Raw genomic sequence first — 19,182 nt, forward strand, 5'->3', positions numbered from 1 at the left:
GCCACTCCCTTCCCTGGACTGTGTGAGTCTTTGGAAGTGTCAACTTGGAGAGCTGACCCCTAGCCATCTGAAAGTGCAAGGGAAAGCCAGGATGTGGCCACGGAAAGCCATGCTTGCTTCTTTCCCTCCTGGGGGTGGGGTGGGTGGGTGGGTGGGTGGGAAAAGAGAGCGTCCTCCCCTGGCCTGGCTCTCGGGCCATGAGTGGGAACACTACTCAATACGACTATGTGAGGTTTATGTGCTTAAACCTTGCTGTACAAATCAAAGTTCTTGTCAGAGAAATTAGCTTTTCAAAATAAGTTTTAGGTCAACCCTACGTTCAAAGAGAAGGATGGCTTGGGAAAGTGAATAGTTATCCCAGCTTGTGTTTGTAAATTTCAAGTCAGAATGTCCGATTTTTTTGTTTGTTTTTTTGTTTTTCGAGACAGGGTTTCTCTGCAGCTTTAGAGCCTGTCCTGGAACTAGCTCTTGTAGACCAGGCTGGCCTCGAACTCACACAGAATGTCCGATTTTAAAGGCTGGGAGGAGGATTATGTCTAGAGATTCACCTGTACCTTGCTTTTAGGTGGCAGCTAAGCACCGCTTAGCAAAAATGCAAGGAGATACTTCAGGAGATACTGCTAAAGAATTCTGAATCTTTAGTGGAAATTTCCAAACATACAGAACAAAGAGGGGCTGGAGAGATGGTTCAGTGGTTAAGAGCATTGACTGTTCTTCCAGAGGACCTGGGTTTGATTCCCAATACCCCCATATGGTGGCTCACAACCTTTTTTAAGTCCCAGTCAGTCCAAGGGTTCTGAAGCTCTTCTACCCTCTGCAGACGCCAGGCATACACATGGCACACAACATAAGTGCAGGCTAAACACCCGTACACATTACAAAAAAAAAAAAAAGAATTCTATGTGCAAATAACACCTATTTTTTAAAATCAAACTTCATGAAGCTTTGTGTATTCCCTAAATGTGGAGAAATTCTTAGATTCTGAATACCAGATTTTCAGCAGTTCTGACCCAGTTTTACTTCTTTGGTTTGCTCAGCCTAGTTCATACATAGCCTTCCCATCCGTAGAAGTGTATAACATAAAGGCAGCTAAAACTCCAGCCTTCCTGCCCCCTTTTAAAAGCCAAAATAGGGATTGAACCTAGGTTTCCCAGCATGCTAGGCAAGTTCTCTGTCCCTGAGCTATGCTGCCACTCATTATTTAGATTCTTTTAACAGAGGGTCTTGATAGTGGCACTTGGCTGGCTTGAACTTGCTTTGTAGACTAGGATGGTCCTGATTCGCATGGATCCTCCTGCCTCAGCCTTCCAAATGCTGGGCTACAGACATAGGCCATAGCAGGTTTAATCCCAGCTCTTGACAGTTATATGGGCACATACTCCTGACCAAATTCATCACGCTGTAGTCTTCATGTATATGTTTCTGCTACAGAAGAACTACATTGCACCTCAAAACGGCACTATCAAACCCCAGGTCTGTGAACAGATGAGCCCGAACATCATTAATTTGAGGTGTGCCGGGTGGTTCTGGGAAAGCTGCTGTTTTGAGGAAACAATGCTCTTCGGGCTCTTGCAAACTTGCTCCTGGGAACCCGCCACCACAGCATGTGCTTTTGGTTAAGCATTCCACAGCTGAAACGCAACTCTGTGCTGAAATGCCGTGGGGCTGAGGCAAAATCTTGGCCAAGGTCAAACTCTGCTGATGGCTGGAGACGGGGGTGGCAGCCAAGTGCTCTGCACTTGTGTAACATTTTACAAAGAATAGCTCACCCCAAGTCATCGTCTGTTTCTTTTCTGGGCCAACTTTGGTCCTGCTCATTTTATCCAAGAGCCTGGAGGAAGCCATATGCTCTACAACTCGGGTTTACAGACCTCCAGGGCCAAACATTGCTATCTTGATTTGAGAGACACAGCCAGATGAAGGCTTTCAGTGGCTCTATGGAATATAACAGAATATGTTAGCATTTTAGATGCAATAAGAAGAGACCCTCTATAGAAGAGGGCAGAAAAATGCACTTGAGCCTTCTTTTTGGCCAGTTGGTAACTTTTTTTCTGGAACAACAAAATGACTCCACTTTGGTAGAAACTCAAGGCTTGTGTCTTTTTAGGAGATTGTGAAAAGAGTTTCAAAGTGTGCATATTGGTACAAATCTGTGTTGCACAAAGAAAAGCCAACATATTCTTTGGAACTGAAACGAGCACAGGGATGGATTAGGAAATGTGCTTTCTGCCAGGTCAGAAGGAATGGCATTCACAGAGGAATCTTTACACAGCTAATAATGCAAACATCACTGGTCTACACGTCTGTCTAACTGATGTCAAAGTACAAGCAAAGGTGAGTAGGACAAGGTCACTGGCAAGCCAGGGTTATAGAAAACCCACAACCAGAGACCATTCCCAGGCCCCCGTGAGCTACTCACATCTAGGGCTCATGGATGAACAACATGTTAACACTGTGGATGCCTCATGAGTTCTCAACAGTCATAACAACAAAATCAGAGACTATTTTTACTTATTGATTTAATGTCTTCCTTTAAAAGTGCCCAGTCTAGCTAGGTATAGTGGCACACACCTTTAACCCCAACACTCAGGAGGCAGATTTCTGAGTCTAAGGCCAATCTAATCTGCATAGGGAGTTCCAGGCCAGTCAGTGCCAGTCAGTGAAACCCTGCCCTACCCCAAAGTGGTGGGGTAGACTGCAGAATACCTGGATTTAGAGGATGCTCACTTGGCACATTAACCTATATTTCAGCCCCTTTTACTATGTTCACATTTTTTATTATTGTAGTTTTATTGTGCTGTTTTTTTGTTTTAAACTTTCAAAATGTTTATGTGTACCAGGGTTTTATCTACATGTATGTCTGTGTACCACTTGTGGTGCCATCTATCTCTGGTCCCCAGACACCATGAGGAAGGCAGGTCTTCTCACCATGCCCTCTCTGCCATGATATTCTGCCTCACTGTGGGCCCAAAGCAAGGGTGGTATTTAGAGAAAGGCAGCAAGCTACCCTCTCAGAAAGAGAGAGGAATTCCAGGATTAATAACAAGGAGAGAGAAAGGAAAGCAGATGTTCTAGGTTGGTCTGGAGGACATGAGATTAACTTCCACCCATCAAAATACAGAGTGGCCTTAAAGGCAACATATACACTAGCAAAGCCACAGCCAAGGAAGCATAGACTAAGTTATACAGGAAATCAGATATTAATTATCTCCAAAACAATGATCCATTTGGTTTGGTTGCCCATAGCGTTGAGGGGCCACCAATCAGAGATGGCCACAGACAAAGGGAACAAGGAAATATGATGAGCGCATCTCCCACCATCTCAAATGACACCCTGACCTCAGAGCAAGGAGCTACTGCATCTCCTTGTAGGACTCTGCGGGTCACTGGTTGTATGCCAGCATGCACCATCACTGTGTTCCAGGATTGGAATGGATACAAAGTCAAGCATAGCAGAACTTGGCAAATTCCAGAAGAGTAAGCTAGATTCCAAAATAAAAGTTTGTGTTAGTCATATCAAGAATCACCCTCTTTCTATCCTCTTTTTGCCCATTTCTCCAAAAAAAAAAAAAAAAAAAAAAAGGAAACTGATTCTGACTTTTAAAGGTCTGAAAATGACCACTGTATATATTTTGAAAAACAAAAGACCAGGGGTGGGGGAGGAGGATTCATTTCAAATACATCACAAAGAGTAAAGTATCACAATTAGTATTATAATAATTAGCAAACTAACAAATCTTTAAGGAGAAAATGTCTCCCCAGTTCCACTTCTCCACTCCCATTCTTGGGGGGGGGGGTCCCTTCACAAAGCATGAGAAGGCTCAGTGATAAAGGCACTTACCGACAAGCCTGTTGACCTGAGTTTGATCCCAGGAAGTCACATAGTGGACGCGGAGAACCTATTTCTGAAGTTGTTCTTTGACCTCTATGCATCCACCCTGGCACACATGAACCCATACACATACAACCCCCCATACCCAAAAATGTAAAATGCATTTTAATGATAGCTAAAAATGAGACCTAATGATGAAAAAATAAAGGGTAAGTGAATGAATAAAAATCCAGAGACAAGGTCAATCAAGAATTCAACCATTAAAGAGGCCAAATAAGAAGCTAAAGCAAAGCGCTCTCTGCCCGCTGGGTTTCTAAGAGCTGAGAATGGGGGATTAAGATGGCTTTATTTCAACAAAACACTTGTCATCTGATCTAGCCGTGACACGGGTAAGAATAAGTAACTTACGGCTGCATTCTTAAGTGGCAGCAAACCCCTGAGTGTGTGTGCTTCTTTTACTTTAAAATGACAAGTTATTACACATGGATCTATTTTCAAAAAGAACCTGTCCGTAACATTATTTTAAAATAAAATTTTTTAATTGAAAAAAATGTACATTTAAAGAAATTTAAATAAACTATTTCCAAAACACATTGACTACAGAGGTAGAAAGGGAACATGGTAATGAAGAATGGTAGACAAAAGGAAACAGAGAAATAATCAGGCAGTAGTGGCACACGCACTCAGGAGGCAGAGGCAGGAGGATCTCTGTAAGTTCAAGGCCAGTCTAGTCTACAGGGCAAGTCCCAGATAGCTAGGGCTGATACACAGAGAAACCCTGTCTCCAACTCCCCCACCCCTCCCCAAAAGTAAAATAAAATCAAAAGAAAGAAGAAGCGGAGAAGAGGTCCCAATGGCCAGGGCATGAGGGACCATTACGACTTACAGAAGCTCAATGTTCAGGACACCTGAATTCCTTTAATGTGCACTCTACTCCTAAGCTGACGCTAATTAGTGCTCACTGCCACAGTGACACTCCCAATCCAGTTTCTAGGGTTCTGTACTAAAAAAGTGACCAAGGACAGAGTATGAAAGTTCATCTCACATGACTGGGGCTGTAAGGCTGAAGGAAGGAGAGCTGCCAGAAACATGTCAACAGTGATTTTTTTTGGTTCTCTGTTGTTTTGTTCTGAGACAAGGGCTCATGTACCTCAAGCTGGCCTTAAACTCACTATGTAGCTGAGGATAAGCCTAAGCTTCTGCTATTCCTTCCTTCACTTCCAAATGGCTGGGATTACAGGCGTTAGCCAGCACAGTTGTGTAGAAATTTAATTTCAAAGATAGAGTAAATTACTTGTGATGCATACAAACACACACACACACACACCAATTTTGTTTAAATATTATAGATATACTTTATTGTGGTGTTGTTTGGGGGGTTGGTTTTTTGAGACAGGGTTTCTCTGTGTAGCCCTGGCTATCCTGGAACTCACTCTGTAGATCAGGCTAGCCTTGCAACTTACAGAGATCTTCCTGCCTCTGCCTCCCAGTGCTGGGATCAACGGTATGTGTCACCACCACCTGGCCGGATGAAAATTCTTAACCGTATCATCAAAGCTAAGCTCTGCTCTAGACAGAAGAAAGATGCATGACTGTTACTCTTTCTTTAGGTTCTCCTCTAATAAGCATGTACTCATCATGTAGTCAAGGCTGGCCTTAAATTCAACATCCTCCTGCTTCTTCCTCCTGCTTACAGAGACTACAGAAAAGAGCTACCACTCCTGGCTTCGTGTACTTTATATCAGAAAAATTGATTTACCCTGAAATTTCTCATTTAAGATGACAACTTTAGCTGGGTGATGGTGGCTCCCAGCACTCAGGAGGCAGAGGCAGGTGGATCTCTGTGAGTTCTAGGACAGCCAGGGCTCAACAGAGAAATACTGTCTCAAACAAAACAAAACAAAACAAAACATAACAGAGGGCAACTTTCACTCCTAGGAAAAGGCTCACACTTTCACGGCAGCCTCAGAATATAGATTCCAAGCTAAAGGCAACACTGTTCTGGAATGGGTGAAGGACCTGAGCAGGAGGCACAGATTGGCTCTCTGCTCTGTATGCTGCTAGCGCTCTTGCACTGGACCTTGCTGGGCCCCGCTGGAGAGCCAGCTCTTACAAAGCTATGGAAGTGACTCAAAAGTTGCTACAAATATGTGAAAACACAGGTCACAAGTTATATTCAGTGACCACGTATAAAAGTTGCTTATTTCTCAAGAATGCTAATAACAACAATACTAGGCACTAGCGCCATCTTGTGGGAAGTCTGGCAACTACCGTGACTAAAATCAGGCTGTTCTGAGTTCCCTCAGTCAGGCTTTGTGATAATCTGCTAAATTATCACATAGATTCCCCAAAGGAGTTGGTACGATTTGTTTGTAAGAATGTCTAGTCTTGATTCCAGAAATGCCTGTGTGAGGAAAAGTGGGAAGGTAGGGCAGAGGGACTGAAGGGGAAGCCCAGCCAATCACCTTGTTTGTAAGGCGTGTCCCCCTTAGGCTAATACTTACTTATAAAATCTTGCAGGTGTGTGGCCCACACTCTTTGTTTCCTGCTCTTCCTGGAACTCTGGCTTTGTAAATTTTTCCCTTTTCCTCCTTTTATTAAAGCTGAGTATTTTATAATAAAGCTAGTTTGGTTAATTTCAATTGCCGACCGACCACGCCCCTTCAAGGGACAAGAGTGAAGCACGCACACATTTGTGGACTGCAGTGCGTGTGGTATCCATGTGTAAGGTTACACTACTGCCATGAGGCAGGGACTCTGCAGAATAAACAGAAACTCCCCCACGAACTTACTATTTTATAACGTCAGGAAGAAAAGTCTCACATTTACAATCACTGAGCCTTGTGCTTTGAAGTTGTTTTATTTATCAATGACAGATCAGTTATAATCAACTTGGGTACAATTCCAAAATAGAACTCTTGTTGGATTCTGGCCATAAAATTCTGTTCAAGCTTGTTAAGATCTTATAAAATAAGAAAGTTTCCCTAATAGTTTAGAAAAAATACTAATTGCTAATAAATTGATTTCATACTCAAAGTAGTAGTCTGTAACATTTTGAAAGATGAAACATTACCCCTTTTAAATTCCTAATGTTATCAGTTATCTCAGTGTGCCAGGCTCCAGGGGAGGTGAAGTCCTCACACTGTAACCTGGTCAAATGGCTCTGGGAGTGAACTGAGTGCTAAGGATCGGTCAGTACTGCAAATGCAATGGAACGTGAACACTGAAGGGAGTGGGCACTGACTCAGAAGCAAGTCAGGAGATGCGCAACAAGCAGACATCCTGAGGAGGAGAGGGAGGCTGAACGCTGTGTCTAAGAAAGGTGTACACTTGTCTGCCCCACCCAGCTAAAAACCCATTTTCAGAAAAGGACTTCCCCTGTGATAGGGAAGAAGCAAGCTGGGCTTTGGTCCTGTATACACAAGCAGAAACATTTTCAAGCATGTAAAATAAACCCAAGTGATACAGTTGAGATGGACCCCAAACAACTGAATATAGAGAGCAGGAAAGATCAAAATCATGAGGTTGAACTGGGAATATGAACCTGACTCTGGGTCATTCTTCAACTCCCTGCCCCATAAGATGCAATGCAGTGGAGAGGCGAGAGAGTCACAAGCATCTTCCCAGGGCCTAACAATTTACTCCAGAGAGCAGTCTTCATTTTCCCTCTTAACAGGAAAAGCAGAGTGGAGAGTGAAAATAAAGGCCAAGCTTCCCTTGCACACAAAAAACAGGAGAGAAAGGAGGAGAAAGAATAGACTCCTCAATTAAATTCCAAACCATAGACTCCCCTTAAAACTACAGCCTTGCTCCATCAGAAGTACCTGGGGTTAGTGTAGCTTAGCATTCTGAGCCAGCCACCTGGGCTTCCACCAATAACATTAAGCAGGAGGAGGTAATTTTGACCTTGGCTCCAGCTCTGTCTGTCCTGACCTGAAGGAAGCAGCAATCACGACAGCTTGATGGGAACGTCATCCCCATACTTTCGGAGCAACTTCTGATGGTTATGGTCCACTGACCACTGCTGGGGCAGGTGCTTAGGCTGCATGGAGTCCAGGAAGTGCTGACGCCAGCGGCTCTCCAGCTGCATGAGGGAGCGCAGCCCACCCTCAGTGTGACGCTGTACCACCTTCAGTCCATGAGGAATATAGCTTTCATTGTATATCCTGTCAAAACATGAAGTTGCAGAGGGTCTGAGCTAAACAAGCACTGGGCAGTCGCACTGGCAGATAAGAGAAAGACGGACCCCAAAGGACATATTATTTTAATGTTTTTAAATATCTTTTTTCTCACCTCTTAATACTTAGCATATAAGGCACACACTGAAGGCATTTTGGGTTTTGAATTATACTGACAGGAAGGCCTCACACAAGCAACCCTATAGGGAAACCCGGCTGGTGATGGGTGAGGAATATTGATCTTGTATTTGTTGGACCAAGGCTACTCAGGGAATAGCTAACTTCTCTGTAAGGCATTAATTATTTATTCTAAGCCATACTCAGTATTAAAGTAAGGTGTTAAATCAGTCTACATAACCTGGCTTCTCAGAACACTTCCAAACCTGGATGTGAAATTCAAGGTGGTCTACTTCTTTAGTGCTTCCTTCCTCGTCAAAAACACAGACCACACTGGCACGAGTGTCCAGTCACAGGGAGGTGTTCCTCTGGCTGCTCAGCTGTGCCAACGGTGTGCTGCACAAGATGAACCCCCTGCCTAGTTCCCAGCTAGACAGGAAATCAGAAAAACTGCTGAAAATATGTGAACAGAGCTTCCCTCTATCTCCGTCAAGGGGGTAAAAACACCTTTCTCAGAAAAGCACCTTGCTCCAAACCCTCTTTCCTATCAATATCTGTATTTCCAGTCCTTCATCCAAGCCCCCACCAGTTTAGCAACTTTGGACTCTCCCAATGTTTGCAGGTGTTTTATTATTTGCCTCATCAGCTTCCCACTTCTTTTTTCTATTTTTCTTGTTTACTTGTTTGTTTGTTGTTTGAGACGGTGTGTCTCTGGGTAGTCCTGGATGCCCTGGAGCTCAATATGTAAACCAGGCTGGTCTTGAACTCACACAGATCCCCCTGCCTCTGCCTCTGAGTACTACCATGCCCAGCCCCATACATTTTCAATCTGTCTTCAAACAGCCTGTTCTCAGTCTCAATCCATCATCTGACTCAATGACCTGCTTATTAGAAAAGTCTAATAAGAGTCTTCCAAGAAAAGGCATGGTGGTGCACGTCTTGAATCCCAGGACTTGGGAGGCAAAGGCAGGAATATCTCTTTGAGTTTAAGGCCAGAGTGAGTTCCAGGACACCAGGACAGCCAGAGCTACCCAAAGAAACCCTGTTCTGAGGGGGACGGGGGAACAAAAAAACAAAACAAAACCTCTGAACAATAAAAAAATAAAACCGGGCAGCGGGGACATACACCTTTAATTCCAGCACTTGGGAGGCAGAGGTAGTCAGATCTCCAGGACAACCAGGACTGTTACACAGAGAAACCCTGTTTTGAAAAACCAAAATCAAATGTGTGTGTGTGTGTGTGTGTGTGTGTATGTATGTGTTATATATGGTATAAGTAAGAAGTCATTAAGTATGTATTAGGAATAAAAGGCAACTGATGTAGTTTCTGAGTGTAGTGCAGCAGGCTTCAGTGTATCCCTAATATTTGTTCAGGAAATCTTTGCAGTATCTCTGAGCTGTGGGAGATCAGTAGTATAAGTAAAATAAACACTTTTTGAATAAATAAATAAATATTTGCTAATATAAAGTTTTTACATTTTTTTATTATTGAAAACAAAATACTGTAGGCAATCAGCCTCATCAGTTTTATAGAGCTCTAATCCTGTAGAAAATGATAACTGCATAGTAACCCACAATGCTTATTGTTGACGCCATGTACACGTTTATGCCTTGGGATTAAAAGCTTCTTATTTAGAGACACTAAGTTATGTTGTGCTAATTCAACTATGTATTCATAGGGAAGGAGAGGAAAAGAGAAAAAAAGGAAGAAAAAAAGATTAAACAGGACAGCAGTTTGCTCAAAATTCCACCTAGTGGGTCCAGACACTACATGTAGTAAGACAAGAAATATGAATGAATGCACTATTTGAGAATCTCCCGATCTAGGTATGAAGTGAGAGACACAAAATCACAAAATCACATATACTCTACTTCATGGCAATTCAGAGATCTCAGGGTATTCACTGACTATTACTTTCTTCTTCTGTGCTGACTTTAGATTTGCCTCTACAGAAGAATGTGTGAGACCCAACTACACTTGACCTTATAGAGTCAACAACAGATACCTCACAATTGGCAATCTCTCTCAAAAAAAAAGTCACATCTTATTTAAATGTATGTGTGTGCACCCATGTGCACCATGAAACGTGTGGAGGTCAGAGGACAACTTTTGGGAATTGGTTTCCTCAATCCACATACAAGTCCTAGGATCTGAGTAACGCTGTCAGGGATGGCAGCAAGCACCTTAACCTTCTAAGCTGTATCAGCATCTCTTATGAAAAGGAAATTCTCAGACTGTTTGATTCTACCCCATGGTGTCTTGAACGAATGGATACTAGATGACTAAGCATGTGGCTAACACTGGAACTGTGACAAGCACTTTCATGAAGGCTGCTGTCACTGGGTCATCCCTTATCCTTTCTCTGAACAGAACAATAAGGTGAACAGTAAGCTGTACCTGGTCTCCAGGCTGGCAGCCTGTTGAAGCATCTCCTCTGTAACAATATCTGTGTTATAAAACTCCCTGAGTGTGTGCAGCAGCTCTTCTTTCCGATGCGCCGGCAGGCTCTCGGCATTAAGCAGGGCTCTGGCTCCAGAACGGACCTGCCTAAGCTCTATATCTTCCAGCAGGCGTAAGCCATCCTCTGAGCCAATGGGAGCCTGGAACTCCTTGGCCAGCTGTTGCTTCAGATGGTTGTCATAGTAGTTGGAGATGGCATGGCAGGAGGTGCAGAGTAACAGCACATCATGGGAGTTGTGGTCCTTCATCTCGATGGGGAAATGCTTGCGGTACTCATGTGGGATGATATTCTTCCTGGAACAGGCCCACCCCAGAGCAGTGCTCATTAGCTTTTGCTACAGAGCACATAAGGAGCCAGCGGGTGAGCCACTCAGAGCCTAACCTGGGCCTACATATGACGGGGAAGGCAGTACTACCTATGTCACTCTCAGGCCCACCTGTTTGCCTTATCTATCTCTGCTTTCAGAGTCCTCTCTCCCTGCTGTCAGGCTTCAATGGCAGAGGCTAGTAACAACCACTGTGGTCTTAGAAAGGAGAGTCTAAGAGAAATGAAATATCATAACTTTTGATAACTTACAATAACTCTCAAAAAGTCTGGTGGGCTGGGCAAACCAACTTCCTTTATCTGAAGACTCCCTCACTCTGACATACTTCCTGGCTCACCAAGGTCTGCCCTCATTTTCTTTTTTTTTTTTTTAAACTTATTTTATTTATTTATTTATTTATTAATTATGTATACAATATTCTGTCTGTGTATATGCCTGCAGGCCAGAAGAGGGCAGCAGACCTCATTTACACATGGTTGTGAGCCACCATGTGGTTGCCGGGAATTGAACTCAGGACCTTTGGAAGAGCAGGCAGTGCTCTTAACCACTGAGCCATGTCTCCAGCCCTGCCCTCATTTTCTAAGTAGAATAAAGTTCTCAGGAAAAACTCTCAGTGGCAACAGTTGTCCCACTTTGCAGAGAAAGGAATGAGGAAAGTGAATTACTAAAGGATAGCATGATGGCTCATGCCTTTAATTCCAGCACGTGGAAGGCTAAGTCAGGAGGATAACCACATTCAAGGCTATATATATAAATATTCTGTCTCAGTCAGGTGGTGGTGGCACTCAGGAGGCAGAGGCAGGTGGATCTTTGAGTTCAAGGCCAGCCTTATCTACAGAAGGAATTCTGGGACAGCCAGGGCTACACAGAGAAGTCCTGTCTTGAGAGAGAGAAAGAGGGCGGGGAGGGGGGGAGAAAGAAAAAGAGAGTGAAATATTTTGTTTCAAAACGAGGAAAAAGTGATGACTGAAATAAATTAAGGTGAAAAAAAGAAAAGAACAACAAAACATACCAGGAATGGTGAGAAGAAGAGAGAGAATGGGGGAGCAAGGAAGGAGGGAAGTTGGGAGGGAAGAAAAAGAAGAGAATTACTGTACAGGGGCCACGGAGAAAGCCCAAGCATAGGTCCTTGAGCCCAGAGGTCAGCTTCGTGCTCATGTGAAAGAACAGTCTTGGGAAACTCTATAAACAAAACTAAGGCTCAGAAACTTAAGAGCTTCAGGCAGGGATACAGGGAAACTTCAAGGTCTCCCTTAAAGGGATAGAGGTCATTAGAAATGGCCAGGCAGAATGCTGAAGCTGTTAGGAATGCTGGGACATTTGTAGAGCTAAGTCTCTCTGTGTGGTGGTTTGAAAGAAAATGGCCCCCAAAGGGATACTACAAATAGGTACTGTCCCTATGAGAAGGTGTGGCCCTGTTGGAGGAAGTATGTCACTGTGCAGGTGGGCTTTGAGTTATCCCATGCTCAGGCTACACCCAGTGAGACAGTTCACTTCCTGGTGTCTACAAGGCAAGATTTAGGAGGTTAGGCTACTTCTCCAGCACCATGCCTGCCTGAGCACCACCAAATAGCAACAATGAAAATAATGTACTAAACCTCTGAAAATGTAAGCCACCCCAATTAAATGTTTTTCTTTATAAGAGTTGCCATGGTCATGGTGTCTCTTCACAGCAAAAGAAACTCTAAGATACTGCCATGTGGGAAAGCTTAACTAAGGCATCTTAGGGCTTAGCATGTGATTCCCCAGGCAATTTCCACGGGTTACTTAGTTTAACACTATACTCACCGGATGTAGGTATCTGTCTTGCCACATACAACACACAGGTTCTCTTTAATCAACAAGTAATAATCCGCTGGGGATTCAGGTCTTCCTGCAGGTTCAAACTGTAGCCTGACCACAAAAGGTTCTTTACTCACCAGCTCTTAGGAAAAAGAAAACACATCAGTGCTGGGCTGTCTTGAACTGTTATTGTCATGTGCTAGTGGAGAATCCGGGTTGTGACTCCCTAGTCCCACACACCTCCATTCACTCTCTTCCGCACCCCACTCACATCAAGACCCTAGTTATAAATAAATATGGCAGATGAGTCTCATACCTCCAATCCCTTTGTCCAGGTACCACTGAGCTTTTCTCCGGTCACAGGTGCAAAGGGGCTGTCCATCAGGGGCTTGGAGAAAGCAGTTATCATAGAGAGGGGATTTTCTGCAGGGAAAAGAAATCTCACACTGAAAGCTGTTGGTCAAGTTACCCAAGACCTTCCCACACTCACTTCTGGGTGACTCAAACTATTCTCAACACCATAATAATATACACCACATACAGGAAAACAAACAGGCAGGAAGCCACAGTCAATCCTCAATAGGCAATGGCTAAGGAGCAGAGCTACAAAGGAACTCTCAATGCCTCTGGTTTTTATACTTATGGACTGAAACACTAGGAAGTGATTTGGGAGTTGTTCACAGAGCTCTGCTGTGAATGAAAACAGGAACAGAGCACCAATAAACTGCCAAATCACTGAATTAAATAGTAAATTAAAACTGTAAAAGTTCAAGATAAAGTAATGAGGGCCATGTGGGTTGATTTCTGGCTCACATGCAATGCTTCCTTCAATTTAATCTTCTAATTCCTAAAGGTGTCATGCTCTAGGGATGCACTTCCGCTCAAAATCACTCACAACTCATCCTCCTCAAGAGGGTCAGTCACACAGGAGATTCTCACTAGCTACACAATACAGTTGGCAGGGGCTGGAAACACGCTAAATGACAAGAAACCTGAAGCATTCCTCCTGGTAAGGATGAGGACTTTATACTATTCATGTTCATAGCATTCTTAAACAACAGATAAAAATTATATCCCCTTCAACTATTTCATTATCATTATTTATATTGGGGAGAGGTGCACACATTGTGCATAGGAGATTAGAGGACAACTGTAGGAGTCAGTTCTCTCCTTCCACATGTGGGTCCTAAAGACTGAACTCAGGCCATTAGGGTCGGCAGCAAGTGCCTATGCCTGGCAGCCATCTCTATAGCTCTACACCTCTTTTATAGGAAAAGTTGCAGGCCTAAGGTTGCACCAAGGCCAGTGACAAAGCTGAGGTAAAGTTTCTTCACTTCTATTCCAATTGACAAAGTAAAAGAAAAGTGAAAGAAGGGGAAAGAAAAAATACATAAATGAAGAGAAGTATTGTCCAAATGTCACTAAAATCAGGGGAAGGTCCAGTAACCCTGGAGAGCCTCTGCTGTCAGACTCAGGGTAAAGCTCTTCATCAGCAGGGAACATATACCTTACCTGGCAGAATAGCCCACCCCCAGGGGCTTTCTTTTGTGTTTCCTGGGGTCTCTCCCTTGGTTGTTGCCTGATACCATTCCATCAGGCTTAGCCTTCCTATTTCTTGGCTTCTGTTGAGATTCCAGTGCTTCCGCATTAATCTCTTCACACAGTCGTCCAAGTCCCTTGCTTCGGAATGGGATGTCTACCATAGCCCTGCATTTTTCCAAGACTTTCCGCCAGCTGATATGATCACTGTCTTCCTCCTCATAGGGATTTCTAGAGAAAGGGTATCCAAGAAGATGGAGAAAGAGAGCCACTGAAATCTGTGCATCCCTGGCAGCATAAGTTACCTAAAGAGAAAAGTCAGAGGTCAGCAGGATGCGGAAGACAAGTGGAGAGAGTACCCTCACAGTCAGTCACAAGTGCCTTGGAAACACCAATCAGGGTAGCACTTGCTTAGTATAAACCCCTCGATTCAACCCCCATTTTCTCTCAGGTATTTTGCCTTTAATCCCAGGACTTGGGGAAACTGAGTCAGGAGGACTATCTCAAGGTTAAGGCTGTGTGAGCTACAATGTGAGGCTCTATCTCTAATACAGAACCAAGCAAAACTAAAAGTCTACTATGGCAGTTGAATAGATAGTTCAATAGGTAAAGTGCTTGCCTTTACATGAAGATATGAGTATGATTCCCAGAAATCACGTAAAAGCTTGGTATGGTGACATTTGCCTGTAATCCCAGAATTGGAAAAACAGAGATGGACAAATTCCTGGATCTCCTAAACCTGTCTAGGATTAGTGGTATGCCCAAATTTGTCCTTTCAGAGACAGAATCTAGCTATATAGGTTGGAATGGCCTGAAGTTAGAGACACTCCTGACTTGAGTTCCCAAAAAGAATATTCGAGATATGTGTTATCATGTCTGGCATTTTAAACAGGTGAATTTTACTATACAGAAATTGATCTTAATAAAACCATTTTTCACGTGCCACCACTAAAAGAAAAAAAAGGCAAGTTTGGTGACACATACCTTTAATCCCAGCAGAGACAAGCAGATCTCTGTCAGTTTGGGACTAGCCTGGTCTACACACATTTCCAGGTCAGCTAGAACTACACAGTAAGACCCTGTCTGGAATATCAGCCAGAGTATCTCTCCAGTCCTCATGATTTAAACTATTATTTAAACTTATTATTTTGAGGCAGGAAGAGGTAGTTTCTTGGCCCTGTTGTAAAAATAAGTTGATATGCAATTTATTGATTTTTTTTATTTATTTACTTATTTATTTTTGAGACAGGATTTCTCTGTGTAGTCTTGGCTATCTTGGAACTTGTTCTCTAGACCAGATTGGCCTCTGACTCACAAAGATCCACCTGCTTCTGCCTCCCAAGTGCTGGGATTAAAGCTATCCAGCTTTATTTACTTATTTTTATTTTATTTTATCTTATGAGTATTTTGCCCGAATGTGTGTATGTGTGACTGGTGTCTGTGGAGTTACTGCAGCCTAGAATAGAGTTACAGGTGGTTGTGAGTCACTACGTTTGGAGCTGGGAATAGAACCCGGGTCCTCTGGAAGAGCAGCAGTGCTCTTAACTGCTGAGCTGTCTCTCCAGTCCCCATTCTCTGAAATCTTAACCATTATGCTTACAGTTAGAAAAAACAGCATTGTTAAATATTTTGCTACATTTGTTTATATGTATGTACAACATGTGCCACAGTGTGTGTGTGTATGTGTATGTGTGTGTGTATGTGTGTAGAGGTCAGAGGACAACTTGCTGGAGTCAATTCTCTCCTTCTATTCAATGGATCCCAGGGGTTGAACTAAGGTTTTCAGGCCTAGCAAGTACTGTTATCCACTGAGCCATCTTGCCGGCCCCAGCTAAGAATTATTATTATTTTTTTTTTAAAGATTTATTTATTATATACAACATTCCTTCCATGTATGCTTGCATGCCAGAAGAGGGCACCAGATCTCATTATAGATGGCTGTGAGCCACCATGTGGTTGCTGGGAATTGAACTCAGGACCTCTGGAGGAACAGTCAGTGCTCTTAACCTCTGAGCCATCTCTCCAGCCCCCAGCTAAGAATTATTAACTCTCAAAAAAGAAGAATTATTAACAATAACTTTAAAAAAGTTTCCATAGCAAAGAGAATCATAAATTTGGCCTCATCTATGGTAATAATTAACTTTTCCCACTAACTTTTAATTTTCAAAGTTTTCAAGCCATAGGAAGGCCAAGAGAATATGAGAATTGCTATTCATAACTGTTAGTAAGTGCTTTAATGCTCATTTTTATTTATTTTGAGGCAGGGTCTCATTATGTAGCCCTGGCTGCCTTGTAACTTGCTATGTAAACCAGTGTGGCCTCAAACTCACAAAGACCAATTTACCTCTGTCTCCTGAGTTCTAGAATTAAAGGTATGCACTACCACAGCTGGCTTTTATTCTTTACAATATAAATAACACACTTTTTTTGCTAGATGCCTGTTAAAGTTATACTTATGAAGATACTTCATCCTGGGCCACTGAGAGGGGATCAGTGGGTACAAGTGCTTCTGCCCAGCCTAACCACCCAAATTCAAACCCAAGGACCCACACGGAAGAAGAGAACTGACTCGCTCAAGTTGTCCTCTGACCTCCACAAGCACACTGTGCTATCCAGGAACACACACAATAAATACAAATGTAATTTTTAAAAAAAGATATATCACCTCTAAATATGTGAGCATGTATATTGCCTAAGACCAGGGAATTCTCCTGCATAATCCTAATACTAAGAATAACACAATAATATTAGTGGTATTTAGCTCTACTGTCTCCAATGGTCCTAATGATATTAGTCTTTTACAAATTAGGATTCCTGATTCAGTATCTAATCAACCAGCATAAATAGAGCTGAGGCTATAGCTTAGTAGACTGCTTGCCTAGTACACAGAAGGCCCTGGATTCAATTCTCTGTACCAGAAAAAAATTATAGTAGAATCACACATGTTGACACCACAACCAATAAACAATTTTTTCATGATAGTTTTAATGAGTTCTAAGCCATGAGCCACAGAATTTACTCAGGTATCTAGTTCAATTATTTTAGCATCCTGACAGAGCTAAGCAATTACAAACAAGAATCAATTTCAGTATACAAAGAAACTTTATTCCCCACTGAAGCAACCTATTTTGGATGTTTCATGGAAATGGAGACACATACTTTATAATTTCTGTGGCTTGCTTTTCTCACTTAGCATAATTCAGTCTCATATTCATTTACATTCATTCCTCTCTGTTTCCTGAGACAGGTCTCTTTGTAGACCAGCTTGGCCTCAAATTGCAGTGAGCCTCCTGCCTCAGCATCTTGATAGAGACAGGAGACAGACAAACCCCTAAATGAGTCAGACATAGACAAGGAACCTCCAGATGAGAAAGCTTCTCGGCTACCATGTCATGGGTGCACAACTCAAAACAATCCAAGGGTCAAGATCATTCCCTGACAGACCTCCAAAACCAGACTTGTTCCCTGAACACTGCAAGTTAGGTCTTCATACTCAGAAAGTTTGCCCTAACTGGTCCCCACTTTTCCTCCCAATTTACAAGCCAACTGAAATTACCTTCTTTGCTTTCAGTTCAGAACAGCAATTCCCTTTTTACACCCCACTACATCACTACCAAGGGTTTCTTTCGCTTTCATTAAATAAATCCCCTATCTTTTGTTCATCCCTAATTGTCTATGTAGCTCAATCTTCTTGACCTGGAGACAAGAAGCAGACAGGAAAGAAAAATTTCCAACAGTTCCAGTTATGAGCCACAACGCCCAGCTTCAACGTGACATGATACTGTCAATATTTATCCATGTTAAAGCTGGGAAGTTGGCACATGTCTGAAATGCCAGCACTTGGGAGACCAAAGCAAGCGGATCACAAGTTTATAGCATTCATCCTTTAATCTGTTGAATAGTATGCTACTGGCACCTATACCACATTTATTCACTCATCAGCTGATGGATCTATCTCATCAGATTTTTTGTTTTGTTTTGAGACAGCCCTTGCTGTCCCAGAGCTCATTCTGTAGACAAGGCTGGTCTTGAACTCAGAAACCAGCCTGCCTCTGCTAGGATCAAAGGAGCACACCACCACACATAGCTTTCCTTTTTTTAAATCAGCTTTTATGTCTTTTTGTTTGGTTTTGGGTGGTACTGGAAGCTAAGCCCAGGCCCAGAGCATGGCATGAATCTACATCCTTACTCTTATGACTTACTCTTTAATATGCATGGACAACCAAGGCTCTACACATCTGGACCAACAAGCATTTATGAGAAAGAATTCTGAGGAAAAGGAGGTGATGCAGGAAATGGAAGAAATCCTCACTACTCTATGTAAAGATATGTCAGGATAGCCTTTGTGTGAAGATATGTCTCTGTCTTACCTCACCTTCCTAAGGCACCTTCTGATTGGTTTAATAAAAAACTGAACAGCCAATAGCTAGGCAGGAGAAGTGGGACTTCTGGGGAAAAAAATTAGAGGCGGAAGAGATTCATCAGCCAGACTCAGAAAAAGCTGGACATACGGTACTAAGGAGAGGTAACAAGCCACATGGCAAAATGTAGATTAATGTAAATGGGTTAATTAATATAAATGAATCTACTTAGAATAAAACTAAACTAAGGCCAAGCTTTCATAATTAATAAGAAGTCTCCGTGTCATTATCTGGGAGCTGGTGATCCAAAGAAAAACCCAATACATTTGCCCCAATACAAAGATATTGCATCCATTAAATAGAAACAAAAAGCTATTTTAACAGTGTATACTCAGGGCTGAAGAGGTAGGCTATAGGTAAAAGTGTTAGCTGTGCCAGCCTGGCTACCTGAGCTCCAACCTCAGAACCAGATGCAGTAGCATGAATCTAGCACACCTACCCCAAGATGGAGACAGACAAGACAGCACAAGACTCTGTCTCAAGAGGATCAATTTGGGGGATCCAATCATCATCATCATCAAAAAAA

At 42.7% G+C, this 19,182-nt stretch overlaps 1 protein-coding gene across 1 annotated transcript in view; it reads right to left on the reverse strand.

Annotated features, from left to right (window-relative positions):
* Positions 1–6,673: 6,673 nt before the first annotated feature.
* Positions 6,674–19,182, reverse strand: part of Exd2 (exonuclease 3'-5' domain containing 2) — a 31,050-nt gene continuing 18,541 nt past the window's right edge. Inside the window, exons 5-9 of the mRNA XM_038336695.2 lie at positions 14,209–14,540; positions 13,013–13,119; positions 12,703–12,838; positions 10,526–10,882; positions 6,674–7,998 (exon numbers count right to left, since the gene is read on the reverse strand). Of these exons, the coding sequence (XP_038192623.1) occupies positions 7,782–7,998; positions 10,526–10,882; positions 12,703–12,838; positions 13,013–13,119; positions 14,209–14,540 (1,149 nt within the window). The 3' untranslated portion in view covers positions 6,674–7,781. The remainder of the gene's footprint in view (positions 7,999–10,525; positions 10,883–12,702; positions 12,839–13,012; positions 13,120–14,208; positions 14,541–19,182) is intronic.

The sequence above is a fragment of the Arvicola amphibius genome, chromosome 7 (assembly GCF_903992535.2).
Source record: "Arvicola amphibius chromosome 7, mArvAmp1.2, whole genome shotgun sequence".
Taxonomy (NCBI): domain Eukaryota; kingdom Metazoa; phylum Chordata; class Mammalia; order Rodentia; family Cricetidae; genus Arvicola; species Arvicola amphibius.